The sequence below is a fragment of the Harpia harpyja genome, chromosome 11 (assembly GCF_026419915.1).
Source record: "Harpia harpyja isolate bHarHar1 chromosome 11, bHarHar1 primary haplotype, whole genome shotgun sequence".
NCBI classification, from domain to species: domain Eukaryota; kingdom Metazoa; phylum Chordata; class Aves; order Accipitriformes; family Accipitridae; genus Harpia; species Harpia harpyja.
Window position 1 is genome coordinate 37,538,805 of NC_068950.1, and position 22,246 is coordinate 37,561,050.

The 22,246-nt window shown below is 39.9% G+C and overlaps 1 protein-coding gene across 6 annotated transcripts in view; it reads right to left on the reverse strand.

The window, feature by feature from the left end:
• Positions 1-22,246, reverse strand: part of LOC128147873 (BEN domain-containing protein 5) — a 980,343-nt gene that overhangs the window by 451,001 nt on the left and 507,096 nt on the right. For 4 of the 6 annotated variants that reach the window (XM_052801052.1, XM_052801051.1, XM_052801054.1 and 1 more), the window contains exon 6: positions 8,128-8,167. In XM_052801052.1, coding sequence (XP_052657012.1) covers positions 8,128-8,167 — 40 coding nt within the window. The remainder of the gene's footprint in view (positions 1-8,127; positions 8,168-22,246) is intronic. The other 2 variants (XM_052801053.1, XM_052801049.1) reach the window with 1 other exon arrangement.

Below are 22,246 nucleotides of genomic sequence, written 5' to 3' on the forward strand. Positions count from 1 at the left end.
TATGCAGGTCTCTGCTAGCTCATGCATTTCTGCACTGTACTCCATTTTGTGGTGTCAATATAATCCTCTGCTGTCTTCTAGATATTTAATACACTGATTTTCACTAAGCTTTGTTCAGGTCACTCAGCAGATAATTAAACAAACAAACAAATAAAATATTCCTAAGTGAAGACACTGTTTCCATACAGATGCCCTTGCAAATTAAAATTTCATTAAAAAAGAAGAAAGCTTTCCATTCTTTCTAAAAACATCTGATACTCAAGAAAAGGGTTTTTTTTTGAGAAAAAAAAGAAAGATTATTTTAAGTTTTCCTCAAACTTACGCAAAAAGAGAAGGAGCACAATAGACCTGTGCACAGAATTGCTCATTTTCTCTCTCTCTAAATGAGCCAGATGCTCATTCTGCACATCGTGAAGTAAAACAGAAAGCATTATGTGCAAACATTTACAGCATAAAAAGCCTCGTCACCTGGGATACTTGCTGCTTCTGAAAATTCTGATCAAAGATAAAAACCAAGACAACTCCTTGTAATCAATTATGCACAGATAGTCCTCAGTGTATGTGCAATTCATAAAAATAATACTAAAAACATAACGTGGATTTACATGCAGAAATGAAATATGGACATGGACAGAACACTAATCTTCTGATTGGTATCTTAAATCGACAATCCCAGTTCTTTAAGCGAGTCTCTGGCTAAACAGCGTTTCCTTGAAAAAATTTCCAGCAGCACTTTAACTGCTCTCGCTTACACAAGAGGAGCTGCAGAGACACAGCCCAGGACCGTGTGAAGGTTACAGCAGGCTGCAGTCGGGGAATCAGCACTACAACAAGCTGGACGCAGGTTTTATTTCTGCCTAGGCAGAGGTGATCAACCCCCCCATACATCCCAAAAGCACTCATGTTGCAAAGAAAGCCATTACTTGACAATCTGGCTTTTTTTAAAAGAGGGACTAGCAAGACACGGTGGAAAACCAGACGTGATCTGTAGCAGGCTCCCTTGCAGAAGTTCCCCTATACGTACACCCCCCTATACGTACGCCGACCTGAGGCAAACTGCAATAATCTCCCTCCCACGTTAGCCACTAAATTCGTAAGAGAAGTTGAAGATGTATTCAGGTTTCAGGCATGTATGAACGTGCTATCATCGTCATCCTCACTAATACCAAATTCACACTTTGAGGTCTCTTCTATGTCTTTTTCACTCAGCCTTGTAACAGTCAAGTCAAGGAATTCACATCACAATGTCAATCCTTTCATCAATTTTACACCCCTCAAAACCTGTAAAATATTTATATTTCCACATGAGGATTTATTCCTGTTTTGTTCTAGCTGACATCCTTTCGTCACGGGTCTTACACATTTTTGCCTAGGTGAGCCCCAAAGAGTATGCAGTGACTTAATGAGCAGATCAATTACTGTTCATAAGAAAAGATACTGTCTCTTTAAAGGTTATTTGAAGGTTGATTGCTATCTTATTGCTTATATCCTGCAAATCTATTCAGCCTTATGAATGAATTTGACCTTTTTATACTTACTGGGGAAAAAAAAACAGAACAGAAGTTAATTTAGAGCTCTATAATACAACACTTTTTCCCAGAGAAATGAAAGGGCATTCAAATCGATACCTGCACAATAACACTCTGATGAATGTTTGCACCCAATTTTCTCATTTTGCTAACTTGAGATTGGGCATTTTGAATAGTTCTCAAAGAACATATTCTTTATGTGCTGTGAAGTATGTGGTATTGTGTCCAAACAATGCTAGAGGATAATCATTATAGGAGTATCACTGGGCCTGAAAAGGTCAGTTAGTTAGAAATGTCAGCTTTCAATGCAACTATGCCGGACCTTCCTATGTAAGGATCCAATTAAACGGACATGCCAAGGTGCATGGAAACATCATGGTGACCCAGAATAATAATAAGGTATTGTGGAAAAGCCTGATATTTTTCTTCAAAAGTAATGGATTAGCCTTTGGAATATCTTCTCTGCAGTCTTATTTTGACTTCGCAAATATCACTTATTCTACACATATCCAAAAAAGGTCATTTTTTTTTAAAATGCAAAGGTGGGGATGAAAAAGCCTTACTAAAAGTAAATAGTTTGCAACTAAATGGAAAAAAACTCTGGTTTCATTATTGGATCAAAAAAGTATCATTTCAATAGATCTCAAACCTGTGATATTTGAGATGGATATAGAGGGTGTTTGGGGAAACAGATGGGGATAGGTCAGGGGACAGGCAGAAAGAGCAGGGTGGACTTATTCTCTTGGGACATGTTGTGAGTGAAGACTGTCGGCGCAGGGAAAAGATGGTGGGAACAGCAACACCATTCAGTGAGTGTGTAGCATCTCTGCAGTTGTTATTCTGGCAAATGGAGAGGTGTAAGTAAGAATTAGGAAGGTACTGATCTGCACGAATAACAAATTACAAGCAACAATATTACTTCTCCTTATCGCAGCAAATGGAAATTCTTACAGCTCTTCAGATACAGTAAAGATGAGGAATTGGACACAGTCAAATTTCCTAATTAGCCTCAGGACAGCTGAAACGAATCTAATGGCACAAAAAACCCCCCCGTCCACGTTTTCTCTCTGCTCTCTGTTAGTACATCATCTTGCTAAAGTTTCATCAAGTCTGGAACAAACTTCCTCCTGTAGTTTTAGGGTTCAGCTAAGACTGACAACACGGGAATTTCACTTTGAGCTGAGACTTTAGCATATATATTTTATTTGCATGGTAGAGAAATTCTTGTACTGTGGGTTCAAACAAACCATTTGGGGTCTACTGCCTTGCTGAGCAACGAGGTGCTCTCCCCCCAGGTTATTTTACATTATTGTGGGCAAACGGGTGGATTAACACCCAGTGCCTTAGTGATATGAGAAATAGTTTCACTCCTATCCATCACTGAGCATTAAAAGACTCAATTATTACTGGAAAGAGAAGTAATTTCTTTTCTCCACCACCTTTCCAAATAAAACAGCATGCGAAGCTTCACTAACAAACATGAACTGTAATTATGTAAGGCTGTTTAAAAACTCAGACACTATCCCTTGACACATACTTAGACTAAAATCAATGTACTATTAATTAATAAGGACCAGCAAAAATAGTACCCGAGTTTTAGCAGCAAACAACTTTCTGTCACATTTTATTACTCTGTATCATTTTTACTAATACCTGTCTTATAGCTTCATGACTTTGACTTCATATTATTTTCATGCTTCAATTAGAAAGAAGTAGATAGCCAGACTATCCAGGAAGGTAATGGAAAAGTCTTGTAGCGGGGCTTAGTGGTGAAATTTATAGTTAAATGAAACTTTCAAGTATACTATAAAACTTCTCCTTCCTTTACGTAGTTTTACTTGAGGTCTCATAAGCAGTAATATGTAGAAATGCAAAACTTAATCAGCTAAAAAATATAGCAAATCCCACATATCACTTTATGCAATGCCAGGAGAGTAGAAATATATTTTCCTAACCAGAGGAAATTAACTAGGCAACAGTCCTATATCTATAATTTAAAGCAGTAAAATATGTATGGCAGAAACTAAAGCCACCTTAAAAGAATTCAGGGTAGCAGTGTATCACAAATTAATGAAATGGAGACATTTTTAGAGCATGCAGCACTGACGATATTAAAGGGGGGAGAATATTTCACCACATAGATCTGTCTGATAAATACTTATAAAATCAGGCTTTTTTCCCTGTTTAAAAGTGTAAGAACTTGAATATTAGGGGGAAGTACACACAAAGTCATCAACATTTCTGATGAAATCTCAATGCCACTCCACAGAGATTAGGAATATCTTACTCTGTCCCTGCATGTAAACCTCTAATGTGGCCAGAGGAAAACCTGAGCAAATCAAAAGGCAGGAATTATGGAGTCAGGTCTTATTTTATTTCACCTAAAACAGAGCTGAAAGAAACTTAAAATACTTTGTATTCCATCCTGTAGCCAAGCTGAGCACTATGGAATATTCAACTACCCCAGGTTTTTTAAATGCAATCAATTTACTGCTGCCAAATGTAGTAGGTTTATATACATCTGGGAAACATGCACCTACGGTGCTGATGAATTTCTCCTGACATTGCACTGATTTCAGGAGAATGTTATTTTAAATCGGCAGTAGAGAGACTGGTAGAGAAGGATAAAGCCCTGAGGACAGCTGAATCAAAGAGAATTTCAAAAGATTTTTCCTGATGGTTCTTGGATAATATCACATGTTAGCTATTTTCAAAGCCAATAGTTTCCAACACACTTCCATTTATGGTATCAATAATTAAAAAATACTTCAGTGGGAGATGAACTTACCTTACTGAGAAGAGAAATTGGAAAGCTGTATTATTGTCGTAAACACAGGAGATGCAAAAAGCTTTGTCTCCATGGAAAAGCTATGGAAACAGGGATACTTATTTGCAGCTATTGAGTGGTTACCACAAAATGTGATGTGGTTGTACGGGCATGTTCAAAGTGTTACTAGAACATGATCACGTAGAAATTAAGGGCAGATCCTCAGCTCCTTTGTGCAGCAAGGACAAATTAAACTACCTGAAGATTTGGTCCTAAAACCCAAAGTCAACTAGAAGTGTTAAGGAAAAGTTTTGGGTCAAATTCAGAGGTAAACCTAAGTTTAAAGAAAATTTAAATTACCAAAACTTAAATCTCATTATGTCCCACTCTCTTCCAGCACGTCCCTGCCAGCTACTGATGAATTTTTAACGTCTTTCCCCCACCCCACTGCGCACATCAGCTCTGACTCCGGCACCCCGAACCGTACAGCACGTTACAGTCTAATTGTAACTCGCATGTCAAGGGGCAAGAAGAAAGGAGTGTGGCGAGAGCATTGATTTCTCCAGCTACTCAGCAGTAAGGCAGAGCAGTGAACTCCCCTCCACATTTTACATGGGTGTCAGTTACTTCAAAGGAATATATTTGAGTGTGAGGGAGTCTGGCTCGCTCCCAGCATTTGTGGCTGGCTCTTTCTGGAGACCCACAGCAAAGCAAAGACTTCCTCCAGTTTGGGGCAGATTGTGGAGCTTTCTGTAGCTGTTTTCTTAGGGGCACTGGAACAGGTGAGCTCTGTATGTTGCATACAAAATGTGCAGCTGGAGCTGCCGCTCTCACCTGCTGCATTTCTTCCTTTTTCTTTTTTTTTTTTGTTTTCCCCATTTTTTCCAGAGTGCCCTCAGTCATGGTTACAGATTAATGATCTATACCTGTTCAGTTGAACATACAAATGTGCTTTTAAGTCAAGCACCTGTTCCGGCAGGTTTTGCAGAGCCGCATGCCCATTGCTCGGTGTTTGGAAGCCATCCGGAGTAAGGCAAGAGGCAGCGGCGGGTCGCCCTCGCAGCGTGGGCTCTGCACAGCGCGGCCAGGGTGCGTATTCAGGGCACGAGGGATGGGCACCGCTTCCTACCCATCGGTGATTCTTGGGGAATCGTGCAACAGCCACGGCCACGGGGAACAGCACGACTGCCATTGGGTAATATTAAGGTTTCTGCGATCCCACAAAATCTCTTTTGAATGTTTTGGCACTTGTGTCTCAACACCCCTTAATTGACACTAATGGCATTATTTTACCTTGCAATTAATCTCATTAACTGGCTGATCGATGGAAATTTTTTTAGTGGCACACAGAGAAGAGCTGTTGTAATACCTGCAACGCATCACCAAGCGATTCTTGACTAAACGTACAAAAACTGGTTCGAGAATTTCACACACACACAAAAGAAAGAAGATATTCGTCATGACAGACGTGCAAATCACAGAGGTCACCTTTGGTTTTGAAGTCCTTTGTCTATTCTTACAATTAAGCAATAGGGCTTTGGTGGCTGATACAACTTGTGAGACGCGGAGGACTCTCATACTATAAATAAGGCTGAGTGACCTCCTCCACAAATGAAGGCTGCCTGCCTGCGGCAAGGTGGGGAACAGGAACAAGTCCCAAAGGATTAACAGCTGCAACTAAATAGCCTAATTTGAATCAGTAAATTAAGGCATGACAGTGATTATGGCCGACCTCAGCCATCATAAACGATATCACGACTTTGTAAAAGCAGACTGTTGATGTCAGATCTTAGAGCTAGGACTCAAAGAATGAAATATTTTAAAGCTGCAGTCTCCAAAGATAGATAAAAGCCTCAAGACTACGATTTATTTTATTTTATTTTTATATTTGTAGGGCCCAAACTAGACCCTTTAATCCACAGGTTGACATTTTCCAATCCTACCAGGAATTAAGTGCCTAACTTTTTCAGCCTCTTTGAAAAATCTCAGCTTTAGGCTCTCACGTAAGTTTGGCCTGATCCAGCATCAGGCTTCTTTTGAAAATGGCTTTACTGAAAGCAAATCTGTAGGTACTCAATTATATAATCATGGCACAAATTTTTTTTTTTTTCCAGTGTAGCCAATTATTGTAGACTTCTGGGTAAATATCAAAGGGTAAACCTTGAATTTCAGAAAAAAATGCATGTTATAGAAAGCTTTTTTCCCCCCTTTTAGTGCAGTATGTCTACCTATGCAGTTATTGAAAGCTATTTTGAGCCTTCCAAGTAATTGCTGTGTTGATTTAGTAGATTGCTGTATTAAACTGAGAGATCTGAAGTGATAGCTACTTACTGTGATCACATCTATGCACAAACTCAACTTAGTCAACCCTTTCATTGTTCCAGTGAATACTGTATCTGAAATGATGAGGAAGGTATCAAATTCATTTTACAGAAAAGTCTCTTATTAAGTTATTCTGGTCTCCAACCTTCTTCTTCTCGTATTAAAAAAAGTGTCTGTGGACTTTGGTGCCCTTATCCGAGATCGGAGTGTTTATTATGATTAAGACCTTCAGAGATCTTTTTCTTTTTCCTCTAGAAATAGGAATGCTGAAGATACGAAAAATGAAAAATGTGCCATGTTTGTCCTTGAAGTTACAGTCAGAATAGCGACAATGGCTGTATCACACTGTATTGTTGCTTTTATCAGCAAGTGCCCTGAGCATACATTAACATAATTGCAAACTGCATGAAAAGTGAACATGCAAAAATGTGATGCAATTGCCAATAGCCTCAAACATCTGTCCCAACAAAGTGTTCCTCCTCCTTATTTTAATTCTTATTATTTTAACAAGGTTAGTGAAGGAGAAACCATGTCACAGATGATATCTACATTTAGAGTGTCAGAACAATTATTGATGCAAAATTGTTATCCAAGCAAATGTGTGTCACATTTTGTTCACTTCCCATAACACCTGTTCATTTTGCTAACACATTATTCCCACTTAAAGCCAAAACTCATTAGTCCCAGTTAAAGCCAACCTGAAAGCTTAATACATACATACATCTGAAAAATTGAAAAAGTTAACCAAAAGGTAGCACCATTCAAGCACGGTCTACATCTGAAGCCGGTGGGCAGCAAACTTCTGTAGCAGCTAATGGAAAGAAACTGAGCCAGAAAAATAGCAATAAATGAAAACTACGCAGCCTTAAGAACTGAGATCAAAGAGGAGCACTATTCAAACGACCTGCGTTTCAATCACAGTGCTGAAACCTTCAACACTCACTATGCCAAAGAGCCCAACACTTTCCCAATATAACACATATTAGATTATTTCCTCAATAGGCAAATGACAAAAGCCAATATGATGCAGATCATTTAAAGCATTTTAATTTTACCTAGATATTTTCCGACCCACTCTGGGGTTCTCCACCCTAAGCCTGGACCTCCTGTCTCCCACCACGCACACAGAGGGCCACCATCTCCTTGCTCCCCAAACTGCTCACAGTTGCCACCAAGGAAAGTCAAACTTGCATTTCTGTGATACTTGAACACACATTGTGAATTCGAGGGCATCTGCCCTGCAGACATACCGCTAACTGTAACCCCAGGAGGCTTAAAGAAATATCAGCGCTCAAATTCATAGAGTAAAGGTCTGAAGAGGCAGCTCTGTGAACGGATAACTGCCCGGGGCTTTGCCAAGCACAATATAGCTGTCACTTGTTATTACGTGAGAGATTTTCTGGGGAACGGTGTTTTTCATTTTGCATGTCAGAGACGGGGGAAAAAACACATTTAGACAACCATCTCTTTAAGAAAAGAGAAGAGAGCCGTGCGGCAGAGCTCACTTACCAGGGCTGGTTATCGTCAGGAGGTCAAGCTGCCGTTTCTGCTGAAAAACAAATTATAAAAGGAATTGTTAAAAGGGGACTAATTTTAGTGGGTCAGCTTAGACCTGCAAAGTAAGTGTTCTGACATTTATAGCAGAATTAATTACAAGTTACATGGCTCACAGTAACTCTTTTGGATGGGATCCACATGTACTTTATGAGGAAGAAAAAAACCCCTTGCTCAATCCTTTTAATGTGTTTTTATTTGCACTTATAAAGTGTTACTATTTCTTTTTTGGAACATATACTTGAAATGGATAGCTAGAAGCACAGATGGACCGCTATATTTATAAAAGTGAATTCTGATTCCACAGGGAAGAAGACAAGGAACCAAGACAAGAAACTCTAAGTTCTTTATTCATATCAATCACTGACTCATAGCCTGTATGTGATCAAACACAATTATATCGCCTTGGGGTGAACCTTTCAAAGACATGTAAGAGGATCTAGACAAACTCAAGACTGATAAAAGGAAAGTTTCTTTTCATGCTGAGCACAGTCAGCCCATGGATCTCATTGCCACCAGATATCCCTCACCCCAAAAGCTTGCCAGACTTGATCATCACTGGATATTTGTACAGATAGCAAAATACAGGGAGCTATTATGGAAAATAATCAACAGACGAGTGGTTTCTGGAAGGGCTGCAAACCTTCACAGGGTAAACGAACCTGTACTACAAGAAGGTTAGGAGAATTTTTTGCCGGAACAAGCTATCCCACCAATGCCTTGGTGATGGTGGGGTGTGCCTGAGGTTTCCTTTCCCCTGTAACAGGTAGCCAAGGCTGTTGCCTACTCCATATTCCCAGTCTTAGGTGGTATCCCCACCACTGCCTCTCTGCAGCCTGTCGCTGAAATCTGTGTGCTCCTGGACCATTATCATCCTTTTCCACCTTTCTGTGGGCTGAGAGGTTTCCATCACCAGCAGGGCTTTCTTTATCTCCCAGACAGACTCTTACTGCCTCTTCTTCATAGCACTTTCTAACTTACTGTCTTCTCCCTAACTTTGCCCAACATTAGTGTGTCTAGCTGGCATTGATGATTATACTGTCCAGTTTAATTTCTCTCTCCTAATTTGCTCAATAATGTCTGTGTTACTTTCATTTATTGTCAGCCCTATTGATCTTTTTCTAATCTAATTCTCATCACTGCATTCACTGTATTCCCTGGGTGACAGCTGAAAGTCCTTGAGGAGGAAACATTGACTTGGTTTTCCCTACCGTGAACACTCTTCCTTGGAAATTATGACTGATGAAACTCCTTCCCAAACCCATCATTTCTCTGTAAGTAAAGTTTCACTGGCTAAAGTGCATGGACCCAGTTGATCATCTACTGAATATACTTGAGCTATATGCCCAACAGTGAATGTGGCCTGCTGGGAAGCTGAGTGGGGTGTCAGGCTGAAAAAACACATTTTCTGAAACCTTCCTCGCCTTCGGTACCTGAACTCTTGTATAACACAAATCATATTTGTGAGAAAATTCATTCCTGTCTGTTTTCATAGGTACTCCTTGTTCTCTTAACTCCGATAAGTCATTCTGAGTATGACCTTAGCAGTGTGCTTGATCACATTTGCTTTATTATAAAATACTAAGGCCAGACTATGCCAAGTCTTTTTCCAGGTGTGCCAGGGTAATAGTAAAAGAGAGCAGAAGACGCTGCTGCTGCCTTGTGTCACCTCCACAAGAACCATTCAGAAATGCTGTCTCTACTCTGCTGGGGTGTGCTCACCCCACCCTCCTTTCCCAGCGAGCACTAAAGCACAGTAAGCAATAGTGTAAGCAAAGGACCCACCGCCCCAGTGGGAGCCATAAGACAAAACATCTCCTAATGAGCTAGATTTTATAGAGATCCTGTGCCTTAATCCTGATTCATATGTACAAAGCTATGAAATGCCAGAGCTCAGCACCCACTGGGCCAAAAGCTTTGCTTACATTTCTCAGCACAACTGGAACTCCAAATGCTGTATATCTAATGAACAGCTAAAGCAGAAAATATATATCCAAAGCCTATACTCTGTGAAAGCTTCTCTACTGGGAAAAAAGGTGGAATATAAATATCCTGCATCAAAGAAGGTTGCAAAATGTAGAGATCTGGAATAGAGAGAAAGGCATGTAGCTCAGCTGGGCCCTGGTCCTGACTTGAGTCTATCAGCTAGGGTAAAAATAAATATTAAATAAAAACCTGAAGAGTTTAACTTGATACTGCAGGAAAACAAAAGCATAGGCTAAACGAAATGGGAAATAAAATGAAATTATTACAAGTCAAATGTTCAGTTTGTAACTTTTTTCCTGTTTGGACGCTGCCTTCAAGCTGTCCTTGGAAAAAACAAATCAACTCCAGATCCAGGAAATCTTTGTGTATGTGTCGAACTTTAAGCTCAAGTTATTTCTCTGACTTCAAGTGGAGCAGCACTGATCTTTTGCATCTAACACCTAACTGCTGCAAGGGATTTGAAATGCCACCAGGTTCTTGGCACCGGCTCCACCCACACGCTCTGGGCTGGAGCTCGGTGGTTGCTGCCTGCCCGGTGCACTGAGAGAGAAAAAATTTCTCTGCTCTGACCTTCAGCGGACCTTGAAGAGGTTTCTCTAATTTAGCTCGGCAAGGGAAGTTTGTGCACACTCACCCAAGCCCCGGAGAGGAGGAAACAGCAAAGCGCCTTCCAGAATCGTGCATTTAAACATGCAAAAATGCACTAATTATGGATCCAATCACTTTCCGGAAATTCGAGCCTGCTCTCAGATCTCAGGGGCTAGCTCTCTGCCGTTTCCAGGGCTCAGCTGGATGCAAGCAGTCTAGTAACTAGATGGATTTTTTTAAAAAACATACAGACACACTTATGAGTAGCTATAAAAGCAGCAGAATTTGAATTTAGAGAGAGAGACGTTACAAGTGTCACAAAGATTAATAAAATAATTGCCTCAGAAGTATCATGGCTGTGGGGCTTTATATATTCGCTTCTCCCTTCAGTGCTGAAAGATGCAAATTGCAGCTGTTGCCCCCCTCCAGCATGATCACCCTCTCCCTGTTTTGACAGATTTCTCAAAAGACTCATCTCACAAGATGTCTGGCTTTTTTTGTTCCGCCTTTAGTAATTTTCCACTTCTCAAACACCTGCCCCTGCAGAGATGCTTGGGACTATCCCAATCTTTGGGCAACCTACTGTCCCAAGAATTACTTGCAATCTGAGCACTGAAATGTAATGACTACCGTCCCTGGTCAGGCGAGAGGTGACAGTTACCCATATCGCTAAGGCTGGATTTCACCTACGTTGACAAAAAGGCATTCCTTGAGAAACACTAAAAAAATTTACACAGTATCAGCCATAATTTATAAGAGGCAAACTGAAACATTCCCTGTATCACCACAGTATCTCTATTGCTATAATCCTGTCCTACCCTTAAGGGGCAGCATCTTCATTTTCACTTTGCTGGCTCTTTGAAAGCCCAAAGGCAGGAAGAGGCCATTGGTGATTCATACCGGCTTCCCACCTCCTGCAGTTTTCTATCCTTGGTGCTACCCAGAGGCACAGTCCCTACGGTGCATTTGGGCTCTGCAGCAAACCTGCAGCAGATCGTGTTCAATTCCACAAAATTAACACAATCTTTAATTAATGCAATAAGCACTGATGAGTAATAAATCATATTAAAATACAAGGAAGGCAAATTTTTAATAAATTAAGCATTGATTCACTCAATAAATATTAATCTACTAAGCATCAAGAATTCATTACATTTTAGAAAACCAGTTGAAAAGCCTCGCTGGTGAGCTGGTCTGAAGTGTGCAGAACGGTCCCTGTTCACCCATAATATACACTTATTTTTAACTAATTCCTTAATTCATCAAGTTAAACAACTTGCCTGGAAGTGAGTCTGGATTATTATTCCATTGCAATATGCAATTTTCTCGACACAGATTCTAACTCGCCCCTCGGATCGTTTCCTAAATTTTTCTTAGTAACTCCCTTCCTGAGTACTTCCTTTCTCTTCCTTGATGTTGGTGGTCTTTAAAATATTTGCTGACTGGTGTCATTTAATTTTCACCTCAATTAACTCAGCGAGAGTTGCAAAACTAGAAAAAAAATGGTAGGGGGGTGTAAATTAACTCATTCATTTAAGTTTAGCTTATCTACGAGATGTTCTTTCACACTTTGCTCTCTGCAGAGTTCCTCCAACCTTTTATATAGATGTGGGATGTGCTGCACTTGCTGTGACTCTTATCTACAGATTAGCAAAAGAGACGGAAAAAAAGCCAGATGCAAAGATGCCCCACGAGACTGATATGGAGCTGTTTCTGTAGCAACCGATGATTTTCTTCTCATGTAAGAATGAGCCTAGTCATATCTAATTCTGAATGTATCTGGGCCTCACTTGCCAGCCAAAGCTGTGTCAAGTATAAAGTCAATACAGTCAGAAAGAGTGATAAAAAAAGCAATTATAAAGTCATCTTCCTACTCCTACACTCCTCCTCCAGCCAGGATCCAAAAGATATCCTTACCCCTGCCTTCTGTCCCAGCACATCATCTCCAAGCCCCCAACATCCAGGAGAGCTGGTAAGCAGCGATGGAGGTGGCAGCCAGCCACCCAGGTATCGCACACACGAGGCTGCGGTGCTGGAAGCTCCTTCGGCAGTCCCGGGCACCCACGTCCCAGGAGACGGCGTGCTCTGGCAGGGCTTTCTCTAGACCGCAAGGGCAGCTCTACCTGCCTTGCTCAGAGTCTCCATATAAAACTCCTAAGCCCAGAGCTGAGATTGACTTCAGCTTTCGAAAGCTCTTCTTGGGTTTGTGCCATTTCACTGCCTTCACTCTGCGGGCAGTATTTTCTGCAGCTAGGAACCCAAAGGCAGGCTGCCCATCGCACTAACATCTCCTGCCACAGGCCACCCACACGAAGCCGGAATTGACTCTCTGGGACCACAGGAGAACTTTGTCTTCCTAAATGTATTTTACCCAGCCTGGTCTCTGCTATTGATCTCTTCCATCTAATTTTAATGTGGTTTGAACAGGTGCCTCTCCCTACCACCTTCAATCTACTACACAATTCAGAGGGTTTAAAACTGAAATCAAGTGCATGATTTTTTTTTTCCCCCCTGGAAGCTTTGCCACAAGTTGTTACTACTTGTGCCTTTTCCTTTTAACTTCTAAATTAGCGCTTCTCTTCTATAAACTGACCGTGTTGACATAAGAGCAATTGAAACCAGTGCGTCTTCTCCTAAAATAAAGCTGAGTATGTATTGAAGGGTGAATTTCATGTTTCTATGGCCTTTATTATTGCCACACTGTAATGTCAATGCTTTTGAAAGCTATCCTCTACCATTGTATCGTGAAAGAACCCAAAAGTTCAGAAAAAGATCAAAGAGATCCCAAGTGTGCAACTTGGCACGGTGTGGATGGCACAACACGGCTGCCCACAAGCACCACCATAAGCCTCCTTGGTTTTGCACTGGAGGGATTTACAGTAGAGGGGAGGGAGGAGGGGGAAGGTGCAGAGAGGGAGAGGTTAAAGGCTGTGTCCTATCCTTTCATATTGCTACCTGACGGGTGACGAGCTGTGCACCTCGGTGTGTTTTGCTCCTATCCAAAAGATGCTTCTGTGATAGAGGAGTGTGAACCTTCTTTTACTTGTTTGTTGTTGGACAGTTTAAGAACTATTCAGGGCTAATCAACATCTGGAAAAAATTTTCTAATGAAGGCTTAGAGGAAGGTGTTAGAAAAAATAAATATAACTCAGTGAGCATTTCACATCTGTCTAATTTCTCAAATGCAAGTTTTGCTACTTGTACCCTCCTTCCCTTCAGAGTTCAAGATTTATCTCCAAAGAGAAACTCTCGATTTAAGTAATGACCCCAATAAGCTACTAATTCAAATACTGTTAAAATGGATAATTTGATGATTTAAAGCTTTTTTCTTTTTTTTTTTTAAATCACATTATGCCAAGCAATAATCTTTTCTCCCCATCCTGAAATCACAGGCTTTTGTTCATATAATGAAGCAAGATCTCATATTTTATACTTCCTTTATGATTAGCTGCTAAAGTTTCCTGGTATAATGATAAAACTAACCAGTCAGCTTGTTGACACTTGACTGGGATTTTAGTAAATTGCATCTGCTATAGCCTACTCTGTGGAATCAATTATTGATAATATAGGTGTGGTAGAATGTTTATAAAGTGGTTTGGAATATGTTATCCCTCACGCTAAGAGCTATAATGAGCATTTTAAACCATTTTAACAGCGACCTCTACAGACATTTGATCGTTGCAATATTTGGTAACTCGACTTTGGTTTAGAATCAGAACCAAGTCCAAATGATGAAAGACAGCGCCAAACCGTTCAGCTCCTTTACTCATCCTTCCAGTTCACATACTCTTCTACTTAATATCTGGCACCTGCATATTTCTTTCCCAAAACCTAAGTGCCAAGAATCCATGGTACTTACTTCTTTTTCAGAAACACTGCCAAACAAGTAAGTAAGACCTCTCCTTCTCCTTGCTTCAACTATTTATCTCAAGAACACGACACTCATTTATAATGTTCTTACAGTCCTGTTGTGCTCCAAAGCTATTTAGAAAGAACCTTAATACAACGAAGGTTAATGAAAGATTGAAAAGCCATGTGAGCTATCTTTGGGCACACATACAAACACTCTGTGGTACCTATGGCAGTAGTAGTAGGTCACATCCCCGAAGCCTTGGTAAGCAGATTACTACCAAAAGCAGTAGATCACTGCCCAAAGAAACACCCATAGGAGGCTAAGCAACCTGAGCAACTGTGCAGCAGAGGCCATCTGCAATGTACATGCTCAGTTTTATTGGTCACACAAATTCATAGTGTGTTCCACATATTCTTGAGTGACATCTGCTGGTGCTTTATCTGTAGGTTGCCTTATTTACATATAAAACACTCATAAAGATAGTATCCAGATTCTTACTGAACCACTAGGAACAAAAAAAAGCCCATCAGTTCACTATAAATATTTACAATCACAACAAAAAGTCGTTTAGACTACCTTATCTCTGGAAGGAAAGAGAGGAGGAACGAACTGCTTTGGAATGAACTGATCCTTAACTTTGCCAATGAGAGTTATGACGACAGAAAGCCTCTTAAGTTTTCTGTCCTTCTGCATCTGCAAAATAACAAGCATCCTTATGCACCTCAGTGAAGCATCACAAAGGTCGATTCGTAGCAACTTTATGGTTTGATGATGTATACTATGCATACAGAGTGCATCTTCTCAGATGTGCATGTAAAAGGACAGCCTTGATTAGTTAATAACAGTCTCTTTTTAACCCAAGTCAAAATATGGCAAGCAAATCCAATCACTTTATTGAACCCAACTGGCAAACTTGACTCAGAGCTCCCAATTTCATAGGCTTCTATCCTCCTTGTTAATTCAAGCCTCAAATGCTGAGACAAATTAATGCACAGATAGCCAGTGCTCTAGTCACTCTGCAGCCTGTGTAGAGTATGTGAGTATATAGAGTACATACACACATACACTGGTATTTCTGCCCCAGTTAAGACTGGGGGAAAAGAATGGATGAGATAGCCAATACCTTGTCTGTGCTTTGTTCTGCTCTTCCCCAAAAGCTTTGGGCCTGCAAGAAATGAAGGAAGAGAATAAGGACCATTTCTTCATGGTGTGACCCCACATGCAAGTTGGAATCAAGCCTCTTTGTAGTTCCACTAATAAAAAGGTGGCTGTGGCTATGTGCACGTTTTAAATGAAGAATATGTACTTACACAGCAAGGGTTCGGGATCTACTCATTCCACAGTTTAACGCAGCATTTTAAAGGGTTTGTTTTGGTAACAAACCTCCATGCAGGTTTTTCATAGTTTGGTGTATTATTATGTAAATTGCAGAGCCATGGTTATAATCCTGTGCTTGTGACATCAATTACTTATTGCCTATAGAGATTACTGTAATGCCACAAACAGCGGATTATGTCTTAAAGTACATAGTAAGCAACAGGAGCTAATAAACTCTTCTCTTTAAATTTTATTTATTTTGAAAAAAAAGAGTAAACAAGGGCAGGAAAAACTATACAGACCACACACAGTGCAATTAACAACCAAAATCTATACATGATGCAGATCGCTTTAGGCATTGCACAGCCATTCTTTAGTTGTGAATTCCTGTCTTACGTTAAGTCTTATGAAGGAAAGGAGCGGCATTAGTGAAACCAATTATGAACTTTGAAAGTCCACCATTTGTTGGGGGGGTAAGCAACAATGTTCAATGAATGTTTAATTAGAAACAAAGCATATCTACCTATACCAGTAATGGGATATTGACTAACTAGCCATTGTTTATGGGCTGTTTTAGATAACGGACAAGACAGATTAACCCCCAACATACGCAATTTTAAAACCAAACATGCAGTTGGAGGAGCCTGTGATCACACAATAAGGGAGGTACAAATCCAGAGGTTTATGTCCCTGCTCTGCCCCATCTGCACCTTGAGACTGAACTCCAGCTGCCTCCATCCAGCTACGAGTGCTCTGACCAGCAGATCATTTCTCCCAAACCTTCTTTTGCTGTGTATAACTAACTAAACATGTATTGAAACTGGGGCTTAAGTTCCAACGTCCACATCTGACCCAAGTAGTTTAGCTACCAGCTAGTAGCAGTTGTCCTACTCTCTCCATGTCAACTAATACTAAATTTAACAAACTGTCAGCATGCCAGAATAGCCAGCACACTGGTGGTGAGAAGGCTGATTTGGGTTTAAAGAAAATACTGTTTTGAAAAAAATGTAATTCCATGAAAAGAGAAAAAAAACCACCTAGAACTCTGAGGGAGTTACTGGGAAGTTTTCTGAAACATGAGAAATTTTCACTAGAAGCGTCCTTCTTTGTACGAAGTTAAATACCTTCTTGTTTGGGGAGCAGCACGTGTTTGCACTCAGTTTGGCTCCTGCTCTGTATTAGAATTCTGCTCAGGGCAGCACTTAACTGGAAAACAAAGCTCTGAATTACAGCACTGACACGACCCACTTCCCAATACAGTCAAAAGGAACACATCTTTGATAAACTTTTAAGAAACAGGACTCCTGTGGTTTCACACCATAAGGATAGCAATACAAATGAAAGGAAGAAAGAGACATATAAAAGATGCAACACAAGAGTAAATTCCTTCTGAATACAAAATTTCCCCAAAATGATTGCGTTTTCATGCGTAAAACTTATGAATTATGTGTTAAAAAGTCCCTGTGATTCAGCAACAGAGTGAAAATAAACATGAGAGAACACAACTTCCCTAGTTGCCATTTTCCCTGACTCCCTAGAGCCCAAATCCCTCCCCCTCCAAGAGCTCCCTGCCTTAATTTCTGATTTTGTGGGAATTATCTGGTTGTGTTTATCTCAGGTGGTGTTTTATCTTAAGGTGTTGGAGTTTGCCTGAGATGCAGACGAGCTGTGTGAGAACACAGCACAGCAACTTCCAGATTATAGTTCCAGTGGTTGAAGGTATTCTGCAAACACTCAAAACGTATTCCCTTTCCACTTAAAGATGGCAATATTTAAAGGCAGCCAAGTGACTTGTATACAATGGTAATGCATACCATTTTATTTAGAAGAAAGCCTCAATAAGAGGTTGTATTTCTGGTATCTCACATTCAAACATCTCAGAAATTCAAACATTCAACAGAGCGTATTTCAGCTCTACAAGAAAACCAAACTTTTTGCCTGTAAGCCCAAGTAGCTGAGCTTTCTGTATAACACAAAGCAGAGTAAATGTTGGGAGAACTTTATGACTGCAAAATGGTCTGCATGAGATCTACAGGCTATATCATCTCCAAAATCCTTCTGTAGTGATTTCCATTTGCGCTGTCACCATTCAATTCCAAAGCTACCAGCCTCACACCTATAGCTCCATGCTTCCAAGCATTCAAAAGGAAAAGACAGAGCTTATTCTGTTTTGAAAGTTAGTTTTGCACTTACCATTACTATAATTGTATATATGTACATGCATAAATATACTGCATATATGCATATACAATCACAGACACATATAAACATTCATGTATGTATATGCAGGTGTGTATATATCAAGGTGTGTCTGTTGACTTCTGCATTGTACAGAGAGGAGTAAAACTGTATACACACGCCACACTTGCAGACAAGGAATTGATATAGGCTATGTATTGTAGATACAGAAGAGAAACCTAGGAAATACTCAAAATTATCACAGCTATCCAAGACCAAGCTAGCGTTTTGTCACCAATAAAACATGGTAGCACACACATTTCCTAGTTAAAGCAGCATCTCTTTAAGGAGCCAAAGGAAATCGGTGTGAGGGGAGTCAAAGAACTGATTTCCAATGCACCAGACTGGACGATTTCATTTTTTTAACCTTCAGCTCTAAATTCACTGGCCCTCCACTCCTGTCGCTTTCACTTTTCCTCTCCCTTTCCCCATTTCCTCCATCCAGCGGAAGTGCTATAGCCCAGCTCCATCCACATTTTCAAACTGCTAATATTATGGGAATGTAAACCAATAAGAGAGGAAACATCCGATTCCAAAGACTTGCGCAACAGCTGGACAAAATCAGGTTGGGTTTTTTTGCAGCAAGGGGGCAACTAACTGCACCCCTCCAAGTTCTGCTCTGGCTGTCGAGGCACCATTACAGCCAAAGACTTTTCTGCAATGGAGACAGGCTGGAGGGAAGGAGGAAACAACTGTGTGTTTTCACATTTAATTTAGGAGGATTACTTTATCTGAAAATCTTTCCCCCCATACCATGTAAAGTTCCTTGTTTACTGTATAGAAGTCAAGACAACGTGATCAAAATAATAGTGAAAAGTTAAATTAGAATCTCGTGTGTATGGACAAATACATAAATTTATATGTCTGACTATTGTGGTCTCATCTAATTTCAAGCTTTTCATCTAATTTCAGTTTGAGTCTGTTTCCTTTCACAATCCATGACAGTGAGTTAGTTTTTCTATTGCTCAAAAAAAGCAATTTTTTTTCCAAACCAGACCGCTGCTTGTCATATTCACTTAACAAATGATTCAGAGCATCCCAATCTTCATTCTTCTAAAAAATGCATATTTAATTACAGCCTGTGAAAGCACTGTCTGGAGAAGTCAAATGGCAGCAATGAGCGTGAGCTATCCCGGAGGTAAAAAGAACAATCTTACTTTCCAAACAGACCCAATACTTTCTCATTCATTTCTGAAGCAATTTTTGTTGTAGTTTTCTATAGCACGTGCTGAAATCATTACGAAATCCCTGTATCTGAACATCTTGAGTCACGGAACTCGGAACAAGGTCCACTCAGGCTGCAACCCGTATCAAAACTCCGGAAGACTAACAGCGCAGCGTTGGGACTCCTTACACTCCCTTCACCCAGGTGCTTTAACCTATGAAAACCATTCCAGAGGCATTTTTATTCAGAACAGCTGAAGAGAATTATATATGTCGTATATATTATGTCATGTTATATTAAAGGAGAAAATAAAAGTTTGGTTAATCAAAATCACTGAGATGAGTTAGCTTGCCTGAGAGCAGCCTCGAATGGAGATCTGCTTAAGAAATTGAGGCCATCCAGATACTAATATTTTGTTCCTCTCTTCAGTCCATGTCAGGTTATTCTGACTAATAAAATAGGGAATAACATTTGTCCCGTACACTGAACAGAGGTAAGAGGTCTGAAATCCCCTTTTCATTAGCCTCGCTGTTAACTGTTTCAAATTATTGCTCTTTTACAGCTGTTCTATAACCAATTCATTGGGGACCTGCTATCTGATATATATATCTAATAGTGGTTAAAAAAACACAGAAAAAACACTTGTGAAAAATCTGCGTGGTGACTGACAAATGCAAGACACTTTTGAGCAGCACCCAAAGCACGGGGACTTCAGTGGAAGAGAGAAGGGAACCAAATTTAACCAATTAACCAATTAGTTAACCAATTTTGTTATGAAACTTCTAATTTTGCATCACAGATGTGCAATCGCTTCAGGGTTCAGTCCAACCAAAGGCTGAACTTCCCCAGATGCCCTTGCTGAGGCAGTCACTGAAGGCAGATCATGTCTCTCAGAACCGGATCTCCAGAAGACAAAAGCTGAGATTTACTAATGTACATGTAACAAATATTTAACCGAGAATGTAGTAACTATGTCATGAAGCTACTGCGACGCAGTTGTTCTTTGGATTACACAGAAAATATGTTTATCTGCATAATTTGAAATGTGGATGCTTACCTATGATTTGTGAGTCACTCTGAAACTTCCAGTTTTCAGAAAAATATAGTTCTGTATTTAAACTGCTTCCATTGCCCTTATTTACGGTCTTCATTTATTAAATGAAATCCAAGAGGTTTCCATTCAATTTTATTGAATATTAGCCTTAAAAATTAATTATCTAGATGTTAACAACAACATTTACACACTGTGTTTGGAAAAGCATTTTGCTTCCCCAGAGTACATATTTTTCAGTTAGCAAAAGAGCTCTGGTATGTCAAGAGTAACTCATGAGGAAGTATCAGTCCATCATTTCAAACCAATTTCACAGTTGCAGGAAAGGTGAACAAAGTTTCCATAGGTGAACATGTGAGGAAAATTTATCCTTGTTCTTACCCTGAACTCTATTGTGTAAGACAGCTATATTTCAGGATTTTTTTTTATATTGTTTTTTTTTTAAAGATCAACACAAATGTAAATGTTCCAATTTATAGAGGCAAAATTAGGTGACAGATTCATTCCTCTTCCCAGTGAGCTTAAATTTTTCTTTGGGGCATTGAAGACAGGGAACATTTTGTTTTTCTTTTGAAATGTAGGTCCCTCCACCACGGTCCCGTGGGTTCGAGTCGCAGAGGAGACGCGGGGCCGGCGCAGGAGCGCAGCTGCCTCTGCCCTCACCAGTCCCAGCCTCCGCAGAGGTGGAGAGGTGTTAGCAGGCAGCTAGTTTATTCCCCACAGACCACTCCAGAAGATAGTCTCTTTACTGTTTTAGCCATCAGATACGTATCTGTGCTCACTTACAACTGGAAAAAATATGAGAGTTCAAGTCTTTTTATATCCCCCCAAAAATAAACAAAACAGTTCAGACAATGCAATAGAACTAGTATTTTCAAATGAGCTTTTTGATGAAGTCTGAATAGATTTGCGGTGCGCATGATCAGAAAACTAAGTCAAATCATTTGGCATTGCTGTTAAAAAGCTCCTTGAAAAAAAGAAAAAAAAGTTAAAAAAAAAAGAAAAGACAATATGATCTTAGGGCAGAAAAGGCATTTTGTATACTAGGAGCTGGCAAAGTGTGGGGCAGCAGCGAAGAAAGTGTTAAGAGAACTGAAGATAAAAAGGTGCCATTAGGAAGCTGGCTTTGGAGGAGATTACACAGAAATAAGACAAAACTTTTCTTAAAAACAAATAAGCAAGCAAAGCAGCTCACCCAGCCGTCTGATCAGCAAAGAAATCAGAACTGTCAGCTTTCATCTGCCTTGTACAATAAACCTAAACTCAAAGAAATAGTTAAGTTTTGATTCAAGCCACACAAAGCTAATTTTTACTGGCCACAGTTTTCCTAACTAGGTGTTTTGGACTCTGAGGAACATGAGATTTTCTAGGTTGAGAAGTGTTTTAGTATTGCTACTGTGTCAACTTTGAATTATGCACAGATTTTTAAATATGGAACTGTTCCTCTACTTATGATGACAGGCACATTCACATCATATAAAATTGGGAATGGGGAGAACTAAACAAAGCCAGTGAGTTCTGAATTGATCACCTAAAACATCTGCTGTATTGCTTAGGAATTGCAGCACATATGGTATATAGGAGCATCCAATATTTGGAGGCACACTACCTATGCAGAACATCCATAAAATGTCAGAAACACCCATTTTGGCCATTTCAGTCTTAACTCTGAATGTTCTTCTTTTAAATAAAATGCATAAAATTATTTTGGGGTTGATTTTTTTGTTTTATCACGTAGTTTGATTGCAGTCAACCTAGCTCCTGCCCTAAGTCGCCCGTATGTGTCTGTACAACACTGAGAATACTAATGGTGTTCAAAAAGACAACAAGAACATAATGGAAAAGAGAAGGAAAAGTTATCATCTAAATGTGATCC